At 41.0% G+C, this 18,699-nt stretch overlaps 1 protein-coding gene across 3 annotated transcripts; it reads left to right on the top strand.

Moving 5' to 3' along the window:
• The first annotated feature begins 2,087 nt into the window (after window positions 1-2,087).
• On the top strand, window positions 2,088-18,426 carry PBX4 (PBX homeobox 4). Of its 3 annotated transcripts, none has more exons than XM_068922781.1 (9): window positions 2,088-2,308; window positions 6,718-6,791; window positions 14,164-14,405; window positions 14,755-14,945; window positions 15,259-15,394; window positions 15,649-15,805; window positions 15,904-16,010; window positions 17,059-17,145; window positions 17,604-18,426. In XM_068922781.1, exons 1-9 carry the CDS (start codon window positions 2,088-2,090, stop codon window positions 17,694-17,696), a joined length of 1,308 nt encoding a protein of 435 aa, XP_068778882.1. In that variant the 3' UTR covers window positions 17,697-18,426. The 3 variants fall into 3 exon arrangements, with proteins under 3 accessions (XP_068778882.1, XP_068778883.1, XP_068778884.1); XM_068922782.1 differs by having other exon boundaries at window positions 2,152-2,308; window positions 17,059-17,160; XM_068922783.1 differs by lacking the exon at window positions 17,059-17,145 and having other exon boundaries at window positions 2,152-2,308.
• The last annotated feature ends 273 nt before the right edge of the window (window positions 18,427-18,699 follow it).

Here is an 18,699-nt window from a genome sequence, read left to right as displayed (position 1 = left end):
TGACTACATGGCTACAGAAAATGGAAAAGGTGTTTTAACGGTATCGGAGCACAGTTACTTCAACTAAACAATTGCCCATACGCTGTGCTCGTTCTGTGTGGAACACCCCCGGAGGGTAAGCTCCATATCCCTTTGCAGCACGTTCATCGTTCATCATCTTGTCTAGGAGGGAGCGTCTTGCTTTATAAAGATTTTGCTGAGCAGCCAGAGAGGCTGATGTGTCTGGCTGATGCGGAGGAGACCTGGACACCAAAAGTCTAGGAGGGGGATCAAACCTGAATTTTGCGTCTGAAGCAGATGATGAATGTTGTACACCTGCTTTGGAATATGAATGCGCAAAATAGTTTTTGCAGTGTTTATATCATTGTCATGGTAAACAATGCTAAAACTGCAATACTGGATGTTATGTTGCCTTTGCCTAAGAGGTGAAGATTCAAGTGTTGTGTCATTAGCAATCGAGCATAGAGGATGCTTCTACTTGAGATGCAGCTGAAAAGAAGTCTAAATTTTATAAGCGTGTTATACTCTTGGAAAGTAAAACTTTGAAAGAGAGAAACAAACAGTGACTGATGCGGTCAGAGAGAGCACTGTGTTTCCACATAGGCATGGAAACTCATAAAATAAATGTGCTTTTCTCCTTTTAAAATTATATCTCTTCTCAACTATAGGTCTAGCTATATTGCAATAATTTAAAAGTAGCAGCTTAGGAAGCAATCCAAACTTTGTATGAAGCTGTCTGGAGACCCTCCATAATAAGTAACTTTTTCTATCTGCGTTGTAGCTGCAAACCTTTTTTTCTCGTGCATTTGCAGCTGAGTAGAGTCTTCTAATGTTTGCAATGAATGAACTTGGCCTCTGGTGGAGCAGAAAGGCGGTTTTACCGACAAGGACACCTCTCAAACAATGGCTGCAGACAACTCCTTTGCTCTTTAAGCTGGTTATTGATATACTGCTTAATCACCTGCACTCTGCATTAGCTTTGGTTTTGAAACCTCTGCAAGTGTAGGGCCACGTACCATCTCATAAAGCATTATTTCCAAGGTGATAAAGCGAAGACTGAACGCAACACAGTACAAATGGAGAACGTTTGCCCTCCGTGCTCTCTGCAGATGGAATAAAGCACCCTGCGCGTGGCAGTTATACTGCCGTTTGGTGTTTGTGGCGTCTCAGACGATTTGTAGCTCAGGTAGCTTCGCTGAGCTGCGGCTGGGTGGAATAAAGCAGTTCAAGGTGAGGCAATTTCCTCGAGTTACTCAAAAAAGGGAGTAGCTGAATGTTGGCAGGTAACGAAGAAATAGTCTGGTTCTTCCCTCACTGGTGTTTCTTACAGATGACACTCTATTAACCTTGATCAGAATTAGGCTGATCGACGTGAGCTTAAGAAGCCTAGAATCGGGCTGAGGCATTGGATCTTTCAATGTTTGGCTTGACATCAGGTAGCTCTAGAAAAAGACAGCGGCGGGGCGAGGAGGAGAACCCTTGCAGCTCGTTTACAGGAGGCCTGGCATGTGGCGATTGTTACTTTTCTAGACAATTGGAAGACTGGAGAATCCCGAAGCCGATTTGAATACAGCCTCATGCAGTTATTTACTGCAGCGACATTACCCCGCACGACACCGAATTTACTCCTGCCCGGTCCTCGCGCGTCTCGGGCCGGGAAGAAGCCACGGATGCTCAAGGCGTTAGGGCACAGGGCCGCGGCGGGGAGAGCGCGGAGGAGCTCGGGCAGGGTCGGCGGGCCCGGGCACGGCGCACCGGAGGGCCGCGGGCCGCCGCGCCGGGAGCGCCACCCCGGAGCAGGCACCGACCCCCCGAGGGGCGCCCGGGCGGCTCCGGGCACGGAGCGGCAGCGCGCGCGCCGCCGTCGCCGCCGAGGGCGGTCGGAGGCGGCGGGGGGCGGAGCCTGGCGGCGGCGGCGGCGGCGGCAGCGGCGGGGGGGGCGGGTCACGTCGCGGCGCGCGGGGCGGGCCGGGCCGGGCCGGCGCGGGGGTGGGGCTGCGCGGCGCCGGGCCCTGTTGTGTGGCAGCCGCTCGGGCCGCGCCGGGTGCCCCCGAGAGGCGGCCGGGCCCCGCCGCCGCCCGCCCGCCATGGAGGACCCGTCGCGGCTGCTGGCGGCGGCGCACGGCGCCGGGGTCGCCCTGCCCGGGGGAATCCCGCCGCCTCCCGCCGCCGGCGACCCGGCCGCCGCCCCCCCAGCTCCCCCCCCGCACCCGCCGGGGCCGCCGCCGCCGGGGCACCACGACACCGGGGACGTCCTGCAGCAGATCATGGCCATCACCGACCAGAGCCTGGACGAGGCGCAGGCCAGGTAGCGGCGGGGCGGCGGGCCCGGGGAGGGGGCTCGGCCCGGCTCCGCCAGAGCCGCCCCGGGGCGGCAGGGCCGCGGGGGAGCCCGCTGCAAGGCGCGGGTCGGGCTCGGCCGGGGCGCGGGGGGCTCCGGGCGGCGGCGGGGGGGCTGGGCCGGGCCGGGCCTGGCCGCCCCCGTCCGGGCCGCGCGGCGGCGGGAGCCCGGCCGCCGGGCTGGTGCTGCCCGGCGCCGTGACTCAGCGCCGCGCCGCGCCGGGGGACCCTGGGCCCCGCTCGGCGGGTCGCGCCGCGCTTCGGCGGTTGTTCGGCCCCCGCCGGAGCTCCAGGAGCGGCGGCGGCGGAGGGCTGGGCGCAGCTACGGCTCAGGCCACCGCTCCCACCGGTAACTCGCGCGTGTCTGCTGGGAATGACTTTTTGCTCGTGGGTTGTGGTTGCGGGAGAACTAATAATCTTGGGGTGAAAAGTTTCAAATTCCTTTTTTTTTTTTTTTGTGGGTTTCTGTATCATCCTTTTTCTTCAACTGGGGTAGACTTAAGTAGTTAGCCAGAAGGATGTGTTGGTTCTTTACAATTAATTTTCAGACTTTCCTTCCTTTTTAATACAGCGCACTAACAAATTGTCCAGGCTCTCTAAATATAGATTCAAATTTTAACCACTGTTGTCCTGAGTAAAAGTGATATTGTTTCTGTGTAACGTGACCTAGAACTAGAATCACAAAATAGCGGCCGTCCCTGAGGACTGAAGTGCTTGGCATTTAGACTGGTGTTTGCTTGGCAGAGAAAGAGATGAATTAGATGTCTGTTTAACCCGTTACAGTTCAGGTATGAGATGCCTGGGATGCAGCTGTGTGAAAACATTTCTCATTTCTCACAACACTGCTAGCATTATGCTAGATTCCTGCCTGTGCTACCACCTACTTACTGCTTTAAGAACTAAGTTTCCCTATAATCATGTTAAAAGGAAAAAGTTTAATGGCTACATTCACTTTTTTTTTTTCCCCTGGACATGGTGTAAATGGGGACTTTATGGGGATATAAATAATTGTAGTGAATAACATAACCTGATGCAAAGATATCAACACAATTCAGCATCTTTTAGTTTATTCTTTTTGGCCTAGCCCCGATTGGTTCTGTGTAATTACATGCTTTGCTTACTTGGCACGTGCTGATTACAAGAGGCGGGCAGCCCAGAGGATGAGGCAGTTTGGAAAAAAAAGTGGAGGCTGCAATAGAGTGGGTTTATAAAGTCAGCTAAATGATTTTCTAGCCTTCATGTTCTGGTTAGTGATGTGCGACTTTGGTCGAGCGCCTCTTTGACTTTCTACTGTAAAACCCCTCAAGGGGGTGTTTTGCACAGATAACCCCTCCCTGCCTACCCCCCAAGTCCCCTAGCATATCAGATTGGCACGGTTTTATTGGCGCCGTTACAATGTGGCTTTTTTTTTTTTTTTTTTAATCTTTGCCCAAAGTTTAGCCATGTTCAGGTACACCTGTTGCTGTCATATGCTGTCAGTGGCTCAAAAAGTGAGTGAAGTAGCCAAAGCAGTAAAATGCCTCTGAGGAATTTCTGAGGATAAATGCTATAAGGACATCATAAGGATTGGGTAGGTTATGTAAATACAAGGAAAAACTGTAACTGTGTATTCCAAAAACGTAATAATTCATTTTTAAATAAAACTCTTCCAGGTAACTTTCAAATATCATTTGTAGGGAAATTAAATCCGTAGACAGGACTTGCTTGGGGTAAAGTATATGATGGACCTATAGAATGTTTTCTGGATGGTCTTCTGTTGTGGAAGATTAATTCAGAGATTCCCCCCCCCCCCCCCCCAAACTGTAATTCACCATGTGTCATTACTCTAGAACGATTTTTATGTATTAGTGTAAAAATTCTAGGACCTGTTAGGCTGCTTAATATTTTCACTTACTGGTGGTGCAGTAAGTCTTCCCAACACTGAGGTATTTTTTATTTTCTACCTGGCACTATATCTCAGAAATAACTGTCTGCAGTTCCTGTATAGTTTGTATAGGAATAGACTTGCCTGTAAGTTGCATAAGATAAAAAAACAAATGCAGGTCTTAAAGTGAAAACAAGCTTTCCAGGAACTTCAGTTTCAAATAATAGTTGAATAATGGGTTTTGAAAAATGGCTTGAACTTGGTTTAAGCTAAATTACTTTAACTGTGCACATTGTCTTAAATTGCTGTTAAAATCTATTCAAAGCACAGCAGACTGAAGGCCTCAAAATTTTAAAGCACTTTTACAATATTTTTGTGTATATATACATTAAATAAGTTCTGTATTCTAGACAAGAAGTTTGTCTGTTTGGTTTACTTTAAAAAACACCTCATTACAAAGGCTTACTGCTGAGAAAGTAAAGCTCAGCCTGGTTTAACAAATAGCACAAATGATTCAGCAACATGGATAGGGATTCAGTGACTTCCCACCCCTCAGTAAAATGGCATTACTACAATTAACTGCTTTATTTGTTGGGGGTTGGTCTTAATCTTTTGTATAAATAAATAGTCTGCATATTGAATATTGGAGGGTTTCTTTGAGTTCCAAGATTTTCTTTTTTAGTGCACATAGCTAAAATTTTTAAATTACAACCTGAAAATATGTTGGGTGAAGGTGAAAGTTTTATTTAAAGGAAAGTAATCCATCAAGGATTAGTTTAACATTACTATTAGCATGCTACATCAGCTTACTGTTCTTGACAAAAATAAGTGGCCATATTAATTATGGAATTATTTCTGGGAAGCTAGCTTTTTAGGACTAGAATCTCTAGCCTACTGCTTTATACATAAAGAACCACTTTTCAAACCCAGGTTGAGAGTATAGTTTTAAGGCTTGCAATTCATTCATTCTTGTCTGTCTGTCTGTCTCCTTCCCCCCCCCCCCTTCCTCTTCCCCTCATCAGGCAAGGACAATAGACTCCACTAGGCTGTCTTCTCAGCTGCCTTTGTTCTCAGGCTGTTTGTCTTTGGGTTGATATTATCAAACATCTAAGTAGATGAATTGCTTTTTTACCCCTTTTGGCTGTGTACTGAAAGAAAATGGCCAACTGACTTCAACTTCTGCTGCTGCTGTTAAAATCTAGTATTCTGATGTTCGCTGGCAGTTCAGCCCTTGCTGTAAATGTTACTGGAAAGCTTGTAAGGAAACTGAACACCTGTATATGAGCGTTTCTCAATCGCTGGAGAACTGACTGGTATGTAAGAACAGAGGCCAATTTGTATTTATATAAAAATAGTCCAAGTATTGAAACCTAGCTATGAAAATGATTTAAGTATTATTTTTTAATTACAGAAGAGGTCGCAAGAAGCAAAGAGGCTTTTTTGAGGCATACGTTACAGCTAGATACTTCTTTCCATTGGAAGTCAGTGGAAGTTAGGCGCTTAACTACTAGCTGCCATTGAAAATTGATGGTGGCTAGGTATCTTTGGAAAACAGTGCCCACCTTCTTTGAGAAATATGAGCTTTTTCATTTATACATTGCTTACCACACTTCAAGTGTGTTTTCAGCTAAGCAAAATATATTATTCTCAAAACTTATTTCCGTATTTTGATTATAGATATTAAGATGGACTCTATAAATAGCTACTTGTGCAATTTACATTGTTTCTTCCCGGAGGAAAAGAAAAAGCAACAAACTAAAAGAGCTTCAAAAACGCATTATTAGCAAACGTTGCAAAACTTGTAATAAAATGTAGTTAAATATAGTCTATGCTTTGCATTTGTACTACAGAATGTATGATGGTAAATGAGAAATTCTGGCATTACATTAATCTTCTTGCACGACAGTCAAATCTGACTTCAACTGCCTTCCCTCCCTCTCCAAGATTCCTCTTTGAAAAATGTTCTTATTCTTGTTTTGCTGTCAGAAGTACCTGAATAACTTTTTGGTGTTAATTGGTAGGAGTCCCTTAGTTCTGTCTCAGAGGAAAGAGATGCTCTTAATCAGGTGACTGCTAGTTGTTTTAGTTTGGCAAATCAGTGGTACTTGTATTCTACTTTGTTTCTACTGTTCAGGATCTATACGCTATAAAAATACTGATGTTTTTCTCTTTTTAGATGGATTACATTGTTAGATTATATAGAAGAGTGCTAAATCAAGGAGCTTTTTATCTCCATATATAAAATATGCTTTCAATAACACTTAAGTGGCTTATAGTTAGTATAAGCTACGCGGAACTTTGAATTTAAGGCCTGCATGTTTTTATGACAGTTTGCTATTCGTGGTAACTGATTATAGCACTTAAATGAAATAGTTCACTAGAACTTGCAAATGTATTTCTTCATCTTAAGCACTAACCTGCTATTCCTGAAGCATGTGCCAGTTCTGTGCAAGTTTTGTTGTCTTTCTGTCTTCCCAGTTGGCATTCACTCATTCTTTCTTCTTTAATTTCAGAAAACATGCCTTGAATTGTCACAGAATGAAGCCTGCTCTTTTCAGTGTGCTGTGTGAGATCAAGGAAAAAACAGGTTTGTTGATGTCTTTTCTGATTTCAACTTTCCAAAGAAACATTGTGATAAGCTTGACTTTCATGTAATGTGGCCCATGTCTTCCCTTATATGTTCTACAACTTATGGCTATTTTTTGGCTTAATATTCTTCTGTAGGCTGCAAATTGTTTTGATTTGCTTTCTACAATACTGTGCTGATTTGGAGAAGGTGTTTTGGTTTGGGGAAGGGGGGAAAGAAAACTTTCTTTTTTCATGTCTGGCTAGACATCTAGAATGACTGGAGTAATGTTGCTATATTGTTTTGGTTCTCCTTCGTTTGATTTGGTTTGTTTTTTGAGTTGGTATCAAAACTATGGTGGTAGTAAGAGTTTAAAGTTGGCAAACAACTATATTATAGAGAAAAACGGCCAATAAGGAGAAAGTATGGGGGAAATGGAAAAGATAGAAGTAGCAGGAAATAGAGTTGGCAGACAGATGGTGCAACTTGCTTGCTTTTTAAAAAGCAAAAGTATTGGAGGCAAATGGATTTTGATTTTTAACACCCTGTATATGCTCATATATAAACTCTTAAGCAGTATTATTTGAATGTCTCATTTATATAAATTTTAGTGAATTTGGATTTTATTTTATTTTTTAGAGAATAGCTACCTTTCATTATCTGTAACTAAAACTTTATACTTTTAGCTTGATTAATGTTTGACATCCTAAACACTTTTTTTTTTTTAATGTATTGAAACTTACAATACTTTCATCATATTGCCAAGTGAATGACCATAGTTGTGTCCTCGGTGGTGCCCTTGTCATCAAAAGCAGCTTTGAGGTAGACGTGACATTTTCCCTTTCTGGAGGGTTTGGCTGCATCTATTGCATTCTCATGACAGCAGTTTGCTTGTGAAGAAAAATGTTGTGGTAATAAAAGTCTGCGTGTGCTGTTCGGGTATGCCTTCATGCCTGTCTTTCCTTCAAGCACTTGTATACTTAAAGAGGGTCCTTCAGCTGTTTTCTTTTCTACACTGAAAGCTACTTTCTGTGCTTTATAGATTGAAAACGTAACTTCTCTGAACTAAATATGCTTGCAGGAACAGATTCTGATATCTTGGTTATGCTGGATTTGTTTTGGTCTCATAGGTTTTTGAATGTCTGATGGTCTGTCTATTCCTTATTTAAATTATGGGGAGCAGATGTTATGGCTTCAAGCAAACAAAAGCCTGGACGTACTGTAGCACAAGGTTTTGGGCTTTCTTTGTGACCCAGGCACACAAGCTTCTTTTCTAGCTCTGAATCGGTTTAAAACATGTGTATGTCCGTTGTCCTCCCCCCCCAAATCTTTCTTTCCTTCTCTTTGTTGGAGTGTTAGTGTCATTCACAATAGCTTAGGATAAGCTGTATGCCTTTGCAATGGGCAGCCAGCTGAAAGGTGCAGAAAATTCTGCCCACAAAGTGTTTATTAATTAAAAAGGAATTACAAGTGACTCTTTGTAATTTAAATGAATTTAGCCACATCTAATATTTTATCAAGATACTGTTCAAGTTCTGGATTTTTTTCATAGAAATGTATTTTCATTTTTGACATAAACCATTCTGTTATGGGAAAATGGATATTTTCTAGTAAATCTTAAATATATGCCTGGAGCATATGTAACTGTTTGAAGGTACACTTAACCCAGTAATGCCTGCTTAGGTTTTGGAGAACTCATGGAAGTATTTGTGGTGTTTTTAATCTGCAGCAATTACAGGTTTGGTATGCTGCTGATTGAGTTATGCTTCAGATAACGATTCAAACAATATGAATTCAAGCGGGGTGTAATTCTGTATTAAAATCAAAATTAAACATCTGTAGCGTTAAAGATGCGTGTGCTTGGTGCTGAATATTAAATTCCAGAGTTTTTCTTTTCAGTTGATTATACTATGCTAAGAAAATACTGGGTCCTGATGGGTTTCAAGTTCCTTGGGCCAGGGAAGGCGTACTCCTACATATTTTGTGGAGCGTTCTACACAGAGTGACTCAGATCTTGATTCTAGATTTCTGGCATGTAGTATGGTATATGTTTGTAGGAGCATCGTAACATGGAGTACCATATTTATGTCATTGCTAGCTGCAGTCCACTCTTCTTCCTTTAATGTGCTGACACTCGGCTAGGTTAATTCAGTGGGTACCTTTTCATTTGGTTACAAAACTTGGCAAGTGCTGTGGCCGAAGAACATGCTTTCTCTTCGTTGCTGTTTGTTGACATTCTTACGTAGCTGTGTCTTATTCCTCAGTGCTCAGAGCCCTGCTGGCTTTTCTTTTCCACTTCAGTTAGTTTTTTTTTTTTTTTTCTCCTCTTTCTCTGAATGTACAAGATTGTCAGTCTTGAATTTTAAGAAAGCTCTCTCCTGTTACAGTGCTTTGAGACCAGCTGACCCAATGGTGGTGTCATTCTCTGTAGTGGGACTCTTGGGAAGCTGGTGGATTGCTAACTGAAAAATGTGATCCCTCAAGTGGGTAAGGATAGCTCTTGTGGCTCCTGGGTGAAAAATCTGTTTGGTAGTGCACCTATGAAGGTTTTATTTTGGTAACATTGAGAAGTAAGTTAGAAGGGGTTCATGGTTGCTTTAAGCCAGTCTAAAGGTGGCTTGCTACTCAAATAATCGTCCTGCCTTCTCACTTAATTGTGTGATTTCCTGCATGGACTGCCAAATTCAGGGAACCCTTCTATCTGACAAAGCATCACAAAAGTCAGTATTTTGCGCTCATTAGATGATAAATACTTGGCAGCACAACGTAGGTGACAAGATTCCTACTTGGGAAAGCTCAGCTGTAGTTGAGGGATGTGGGTCCACGGAACTGTCTGCATACAGCGTTAGTACAAACTATTGTATTGTCTACTTGCACTACCAGTGCTCTGATGGTGAGATGTTTTAGTATACTTTGAGGTTTTTTTAAAAAAAAAAAAAAAAAAAAAAAAGGAAAAAAGAAAAAGCTAATGTTCATATTGGCCAACACAGTACCCAGCTTTACTTCCTTGTGTTTTGTGTAGGTGTTTTATACTTAATGAAATATGGGCTGTTGGCCCTAAGCGTGCACTTTTTGGTTCTAACTTTGTATGTTCTTCTAACTTATGGATGGATTTATCTTGCTCTTCTGCACTATTTGCCTTATGAAGGAAAATCTGGAAAGGACAGCAAGTCTAAGCAAAATTTGCATCACTTATTTTGGTACCAGTGATCTTGTACAGTTCATTACAGAACTGCAAATCTTTAATTAATGATATGTAAATATATTGTAATGATCACATTTGCATACTGAGTGAAGCTTCAGTACCTTAGGTTGTGATGTATTTTAATTAAAGATTAATTAGAAATGATGGGAATTTCACTTTGCTTAGTATAATTATTTTACATATTTGATGAATATCTTGTAGCTGATGTGCCAGGAAATGCACAATATTATATTAGTACATCTGACAGGGGTGGCTTTTAAGGCTTTTTGATCCACAGTAAGGTTTTTTTAAGCTTTCATAAAAGTGATGGATTGTGAAAGATTTAAGCATACCGTTAAGCAAGGGCTTTCTAAATCATGCTTAAAACGTTGACTATGCTGTAACTGTTTTAGTGGAAGAGCAAGCACTTATTCAGTGTTTAGCTGTCCTTTCAACAGGTAGGAAATAAAATGGATAATTTAGTCTTAATTTGTATTTTCTTGAAGCTTGTATTAAAAACAGCCAAAGAATTGCACAGTTAATGAGTTTCTATAATTCTGTGTGTGAACTGTTGGGAGTAGCTGTATTTTTTCCCCTGATGGTTTTACTGTACCCACACTTCAGTGCCTTAGCGTCTTGACTCAAAGCCTAGAATGTTAATTGAGAGTCATCATATGTTACGTTTCTTAGACTATGGTGGGAATTTCAAAAATTTGATTACTCTTCCCTCCCACCCCCCTCACCCCATAATTAGGGACATGGTCAAAAGGCTACCAAGAGGTATGCTTTCTGGAGAAGCGTTCTTTCTGGCCTTCCTCTGAGTATAGTGAGCCAGTAGGTGTTAAACAGTGCTTAAGGGTAGGCGTATGTAATGTGTTGGCATTAGTTCAGGTGCTTTTTTTTTAATCTTGGTAACTCTTTTCTTTTGGAATCCTTTTTGTTTAGTGAAATCTAGTTCTGACAGAGGCCGCGTAGACTGCAAACTCCTGCTGGCGTAATTATCAGGACTGTATGCAGAAATGTGATGCCTGACCCAGAGAGCATGCCAAAAATTCGTAGGGTAAATGCAGCTACCTCCACAACATTTGTACCAGTACAGCACGTATTTCTGGAATCGTTTTTACTAGACTGTCAGAATGCAGTTTTCTGGTATCCTTTGATGGTGCACGTTCTTGTTTCTTTGCTTAACAGCGTATACGTTAGGTGGGTCAGTAAGATTAGGAAAACTGCAGCCAAAACTTCTAAGCTCTTGATTGGTCTCCAGGGTAAAACACATACAGTAAGGCCTCTTCAATAAACTACTTTTATTTCGGTGAGAAACTCGGGGAGCTTTAAATATTCTTTTGTTCATTTGTGGATTTTCCTAACCTGAGGTGGAGGAGATTGCATTGACCAGCGGATTTTTTGTGATGTTTCCATTGAGTGCTGTCCTACAAAGTCTTGAATGCTGACACTGCCTTGAGGCACATTGGACAAATAAATGTGTGTGGCAAGCCCTGGGGGCAGGGAGTGAGACTGGCCTACGTTTAAGCAACAACAAAAAAGAAAATGACCTGCTGCTTAACAAATAACAGCAAAGGGAACAAGCACTGCCAATATTTTGGTAGTTTTGTTTAGAAGAATTTCTGAATTCTGTACTAACAAATGGACCGTTTGTTACATCCAGACGGCATCACTGACCAAAGGGACTCAAAGGTTGTAGCTAGCTAAATAGCCTTGCACGATCTGCTTTGAACATAGCACTCCTCAGTGGCTATAGTTTTGCCCTCCCATTTTGTCATCTTCTGAGATTATCAACTCTGGAAGGTTGGTAAAGAAATGAATATAGCTCTTGTCCTTGAAAATTTGAACCAGATACTAGTTACAGCAAAGAAAACTTCGTATTCATTGAAAGAGGTAGCTGTAAGTGAATCTGTAACTTATGATCTGTACAAATACTGTTATTAGCTGAAAAGAAGATACAAGGAGTAAAAATAAAGTTCAAGCAAAAGTATCCTTCAAGTAGTTGATGGCTTTAGTTAAAAAATATCATCTGTAACAGTGATTCCTATAGAACTTGTATTTTAACTGCAATGTAAATTAAGGTATAATTATGCCAAAAAATGTTTAAAATCAACCTGATGCAGTCAGTTAAAAATACTGAGCTGCTTATAGTCATTGATTCTTAGATCTGTTCATCTTGATAGTGTTCCACAAAATAAACATTTGAACTACTAGGGTGGAATGCAGTCTACAAGATGTTAACAATAGTTAACTCCTCTTCAGTTACTTGTGGCTAACTAGAGCTAGCCAACCAGATTCTTGCCTCGAGATGGTAAAAGTGTTTTTATACGTGCTTTTCAACAGTCAACTTGAGATGAGCTTATGTGTAATTGATGATAACTAATGTCTAATTACCATAATTAGACAAGTGACATAAAATTAAGCTGCAGCTGGGAGCTTGACTTCAACATGAGGTACTCTGATATGCATCATAATGTGCATAAAAAGAGGGTTGGCAGAAGTGCATCCAAATAAGAATGTGACACAAAAATATCTGTTCCACTGAATATACTTGCCAGTCCAAACAGTTTAATGTCAATTTTATTAGAAAGACTAAGCAGCAAATGACCTCTGGCATGCTCTTTAATGGGTCAAGGCCTTTTGGAAAAAATGGCAACTGCCAATTTAAGAAGTCAAACATTTTCTACGTTTGTTTCCTGAAATGTTCATTCACTAAGGTATCATCAGAGGTATGGTATTTTAAAAGATGTATTAGTTTTAATTCTGTAAGGACTTAGAAAAGCCACTAACTTTTTAAATACTCAACTGCTCCCTTATTGTTACCTTAGCTTGAGTTCAACAGTGACGCATAATGGAGATCCCATTTTACATTGTACCTACCTTTGCTTTACCTTTTTCTGCTTGCAATAAGACTGGGGATGTTTTGGAGAAGACCTTGATTACTGTGACAGAGCAGAAGTCTGTAGCTGTCCCAAATTACCTCTTCAGAACTTTGTAGCGACTTCTGTATAGCCTGCAAAATGTCAGAGTTCAACAATGTGATTGTAAGTCTAGTCTGTGTGTTCAAAATTGTGTATCTGGTGAATTACTTCTTAGATGAGCTATTCTTTTGTCTATAAAATGCTGAAATTTGTTATAAATGTACATGTTAAGTGTCTCTGTACATACACATTGTTTTCCTGCCCTCATACTAGAATCTATACATGGAAAAAGATGTTTTATGCTTATCTTTGTAGGGAATAAAATATCCTGTTAACTTGATAATTAAAATTTGAAGGAGGTCATTGGAACTTTGTGGCTTCACAAGATTAAAACCAACTGTTCCTCAAACTGGAACTGTCTAGCAATTAAAATCAAATTAAAAAGCTGAAAAGCTTTTGGCTTTTTTTTGTATAACTGAATATCTTGTTCTTTTTTTCCTTTTTTTTTAAAGAGAGTTCATAATAAATTGGCTAAAGCAAGGATTAATTTGGAAAACAACATTTTAAAAACAAATTTACTTGGAATCAAATGTGAATAATCTGAGCATACGAGCTGTAGCGGACTTATTGTTGGGTATAAGCATAAGAAAGGCAGCTTTGGGGACATTTTTCAAAGCCTATTGTTTAGATTTTAATAGGTTTGGTGTATATTGCTATATAGTATAGTTGTTTTCTCAGCATATAAAGCAGACTAGGTCAAATCCATCTCTTTGTAGAGATTGCACTGAAATCTCTACAATAGCGTGTTGTTCCTTTTAGTTCCTGGACGCTTAGAAGTATAGCAGTTGGCGTGGTAGATCAGACCTTTTGTCTGTCTACTGTAGACTGTCTTTGCAATCTGGTACTGATTACTGTTGAGGACCATGCAGAAGCCACGTAGTAGGCTGATATGTGGTAATCTCCTCTGTAAGAAATCTTGTTCTAATCTTTGCAGACCGCCTGGAGCGCCAGCGTGAGGTTTAAAATCTCTTCTAAACTTGTATGTAGTGTAAACTATAGTGACTCTGAGTAGTCATTTTATCAGTATGCATTTGAAAACTCTCCTTGCGTTTTGGTGTTTCTTTTGATGCATTGTCCTACGGCTTTATTAACCCTTTTTCTTGACCTCAAGGCAGAACTCTGCTAAAGCCTATGAAGGGCACTTAAATGCTTTATCAGAATTAAAGTTGATGTTCTTTCCTGTTTTCAGAAATAATCTCTTGATTCCCTCTTTATATTCATCTAGTGTTAAGTATTCGCGGTATTCAGGAAGAAGATCCCCCAGATGCTCAACTAATGAGACTAGATAACATGTTGCTGGCAGAGGGTGTCTCCGGGCCCGAGAAAAGAGGAAGAGGAGGACCAATGGCTGTAGCAGCAACATCAGGTGGCTGTCCAAATGACAATAGCATTGAACACTCTGACTACAGGGCCAAGCTGTCACAGATCCGACAGATATACCACTCTGAGCTAGAGAAATATGAACAGGTGATCTTTCTGCATGGAAGAGTTTTTATCATCTCAATTAAAAATAACCGTTTTTTCCTTTGGTGTTGGTTTTAAGAACAGAACAGGAAGTATAATCAATTCAGATGAATGTAAGGATATCAAATTCAATTAAAAACTTAGCCTTATAGAAGTAAGGTGAAGCCAGAGGGACTTGGCATCAAACTGAAGATAACGAATGTCTGATTTATCTTTGTTGCAGTATTTTAAGAGTAAATAGAGTAAAGCTGAAACATGGGAACTCCTAAAATTTTTGGGGTATATATTCTTGTTGGGGAAATTAATTCTGGGGTGTTTTATTGTTTGTCGATACAAATGTATGTATTTTCAGGCCTGTAGTGAGTTCACTACCCACGTTATGAACCTGCTTAGGGAACAGAGTAGAACAAGACCAATTTCACCAAAAGAAATAGAGCGCATGGTGAACATAATCCATGGTAAATTCAGCACCATCCAGATGCAACTGAAACAGAGTACGTGTGAGGCAGTAATGATCCTGCGTTCACGATTTCTTGATGCAAGGTACTAAGAAAACACAATCTAGCGATAACAGCTGTTAAGTCTGAACTCTTTGTTGCTTGATGCCAGTGACTACATAAGAAAACTAAGTCCTGCCATTCCCAGTGTTGATCTAGTTTAAATATTTAGAACTCGCACCTGTTATGCTTGCTAAAGCATGCTAATTTTGTCATCAACATCTATTTAATGCCATTCAATTCTTATGTTCTCCTTAAAACCAAATACATCTTAGAGGAGAAAGAGAAGCCCATGGTGTACTCTCTCTGGTGTTCTCTATAACATTGTATAAGTAGGAACAACTGTTATGTTTTTATAGGCGTAAACGACGTAATTTCAGCAAGCAGGCAACAGAAGTACTGAATGAGTATTTCTATTCACACCTGAGCAATCCGTACCCCAGCGAAGAGGCCAAAGAAGAGCTAGCAAAGAAAGGTGGTATCACAGTTTCACAGGTATGAAGTGTTTTATCTGAAACTACTTTAAGTAACATTTTTTTTAACAACATTGTTTGGCCCCTATAATTAGCAGTAGGCTTCAGTTGCTGGTTCTTGAAACTAAACAGGCTTTCGTTTATTTTTGAAGAGTTTTAGTAGTGGATATTTTCCGCTTGAAGACTAGTTTAAAAAGTACTTCTGCTAGAAACTGCAGAATATAGTAGAAAATGGTAATAGTTTGACCAAGTACTAACAAGGATATCCTTCTGTAGGTTTCCAACTGGTTTGGTAACAAAAGAATTCGATACAAAAAGAACATGGGGAAATTCCAAGAAGAAGCCAATATTTATGCTGCAAAAACTGCAGTGGATGCAACAAATGTAGTGGCTCAAGGCAACCAGGCAAATTCTCCATCTACGCCAAATTCAGGCAAGCGAGGATGCCAGCGAAAAGCGACTGAACTTGAAAGCTCAGTCTCAAATTATCTCTTGTAACAATATGTAACCAACTTGTTCTTTCTTTTTCAGCTTCCTCTGGCTCTTTTAAGATGACAAATTCTGGAGACTCGTTTATAAACTTGCAGTCATTGACCTCCTACCAGAGCTCTCCAGTGGGAGCCAATGTGCAGTCACAGGTAAGTATTGTAAGAAGAAAATACATACTTTCAACAATGAGATAAATGTTGAAATCCCACCTCTGTACTGTTACTGTACTTCATATGTGAGGAACAGGTTGCCCAGTAGAGGTTGTGGAGTCTCCATCCTTGGAGGTACTCGAAACCAAGCTGGACACAGTCCTGAGCATCCTGCTCTAATTGACCCTACTTTGGGCAGGGAGGTTGGATTAGGCATTCTCCAGGGATCCTTTCCAACATTCACAGAATGGTTAAGGTTATTGGTGGGGGGACGACAAACAATTGTTTAAAGTAGATTCTATTAATACGAGATAGGGATGATTTTCCTGTCTTCAGTGTGTGCTGGCAAGGTTGCAAGGGATGGATGGAGTCAAATTTCTTCAACTAGATTCTAGAAACAAACTGACTCAACTGTATGTTTTCTCTTGGAACTGGAGTCTTAAATGGAGTGAGCCACCTAAATTAACCTACGGGTATTCTTCTATGGCTTCAGTTTACATTAATGAATCTTTTTCTTTTTTCCCCTCATTTTAGAGTAAGTCTTGCTCTGTGTAAGTAGAACTTTGCTTAGGATTTGTGGTTAACAGTCAAACACATTTTAAGCTTTCTGCTGAATTTCTAAACGCATCTAAACTGCATAGAATCCGTTCCTCTACAATAAGAGCTATATGCTACGGTAGGCTTGAGACTAGGTTCTAATGCTGTTTGATAATGAACTGGTTAAGCATAGCTCAGTTAATAGTGAGTAGTCATAAGTAACTCTGCTTATATAAAAGATTAAATCTACTCAGCTTTAAGGCTTCCTGGATAAATATCTTAAACATTTCTAAACGCCAGAGAATTATCTCTGCAAAAAGGACCTGCTAGTATTTTTCTGTGGAGAAAATATTCAGAGCCATTAAAAAACAAACAAAAAAAAACTTCCTACAAGAAAACCTGCCCCTTGTTTAAAGAATTTTTGGCCGAATAGATATGTACCACTCATACTACCTCATTTTTAACTTGACTTTTTCCCTTATCCTTCTCATTCTGTGGGATCTTGTTATAGATGGATTCCTTACATCATGTCATACACCAGACAGGAAGATATGACACAATTGTGGGGAATCCTTTGTATACGACGCAGCGCATAGATGTAAGATGTACTGAGGTATTACTTTACTAGCAACAAAAGTTCTGCCTGAGATGGGTTAATGATCTGTGAATAAATGTCAGATTTTTTTTTTCCCCTGAAATGTTTGATGTGGGGGCAGGAAAAAGTTAGAAAAAAAAAAAAAGAAGTTAATATATCAGCCTTTCACTCCTGGAGACCTGATTAAAACCTTGTCTTCAGTCACCAAAGAAATTTTGTATGTCTTCAGTGTATTCTTGGCATAAGTCGATGCTACTAGGAGCAAGGGTGTTACCATAAAATCTGTGGAAGAGGAAGTTTTACAGTATGTTCCTGGACTGTGCTTTCCTAGAGCTGATATCTAGTTATTTGCTTTCATAAGCACTGTCACTTGTAATGTGTGTACACGTAAACACAGGCTTTATTGTCTGCAAGTAGTTTCTTAAAGATTTAATGAAATGATATATTTATTCTCCCTTCAGGCTAATGGCAGCTGGCAGGATGCTACCACCCCTTCATCAATCACTTCACCTGCTGGAGACCCAGGAAGTGTTAATTCAGATGCGTCTAATTAAGTTTTTAGGACCTATTGATGAGAGGAAAGAGGTCATTAGTGTAATTTGTCAATGTTGCTCTTTTGCCAATACTATTGTTTATACAACTTGACACACAGCTAATTACCTCAGAAAATCCCTGGAACCAATAGAAGATTGTGATTACAATGATACCTCTCTACCTCTCAGCCTCACACAGTTGAGTTCTTTTTACTTATGCCCATTGGGATGTGAAATTGTTTTAAAAGAACTTGCTTCATTTTCCTAACCAAATTCATTTTTTTAAATATCGATTTTATGGTAAGAATCTGAGAGTGTCTCTTCTAGAACTTGGCATTTGTCTCAAGTTTTACGGTTAAAAAGAATTGACTTATTTTAATTTCCATGAAGTTTTTTACTATGAAATTTCTGTTCTAGTTGCTAGATACTAACAATTAAACCCCCTGTATTGTAATTGTATGCGTTCTCTGTATTGTAATTTTGTATAGGAAAATAAGCTTTTCTTAACTAGAGTTCATTCTGAGCTAATTAATCAGAACATTGCTTTACCAAAACTTTCATTGGACTTTGCTCTTGGATAGGATCTCCTATCCCGTGTCATTTCACGTGATTCTAATTTAATGTCTAGTGTAAAACTGACTTCCCCACGGATAGATTTTTTTTTTTGTGCATTTATGGAACTGTTAATACAAAGCCCACCGTTTTCAGTTGAGATTTTATCAAAGACAATAAACTTCCAAAGCCTTTTTTCCTTCCTGCCTTCCCGTGAGCCTGTCGCGGCCCCAGGGCACTTACGCGGCGGTAGCGGAGCGCGGGAGGCGCTGAGGGAGCGCGCGCGGGCGGCGCTGCCTCTCCGTGAGGCGCTGAGGGAGCGCGCGGCCGCGCTGAGGGGAGCCCTGACGCGGGAAGCGGGGGGGGGGGGGGGGGCAGCTACGCATGCGCAGGCGGGCCGCCCGGGCCTAAACTACGCTTCCCGGCGTGCCCCGCGCAGCGGCGGCCTTGGCGCGCGGCGGTTTGAGCGCGG

The sequence above is a fragment of the Struthio camelus genome, chromosome 31, assembly GCF_040807025.1.
Source record: "Struthio camelus isolate bStrCam1 chromosome 31, bStrCam1.hap1, whole genome shotgun sequence".
Lineage (NCBI taxonomy): Eukaryota > Metazoa > Chordata > Aves > Struthioniformes > Struthionidae > Struthio > Struthio camelus.
Note: the sequence above shows the minus strand (reverse complement) of the source record. Positions and strands in the feature narration are given on the sequence as shown.

Bases quoted from the DNA above. Each gene is read 5' to 3' on its own strand.
- PBX4 (XM_068922781.1), top strand. From the start codon at position 2,088: ATGGAGGACCCGTCGCGGCTGCTGGCGGCGGCGCACGGCGCCGGGGTC. The intron at 14,406-14,754 runs GTGATCTTTCTG...ATGTATTTTCAG, and splicing joins AGCTAGAGAAATATGAACAG to GCCTGTAGTGAGTTCACTAC. The intron at 15,395-15,648 runs GTATGAAGTGTT...ATCCTTCTGTAG, and splicing joins GTGGTATCACAGTTTCACAG to GTTTCCAACTGGTTTGGTAA.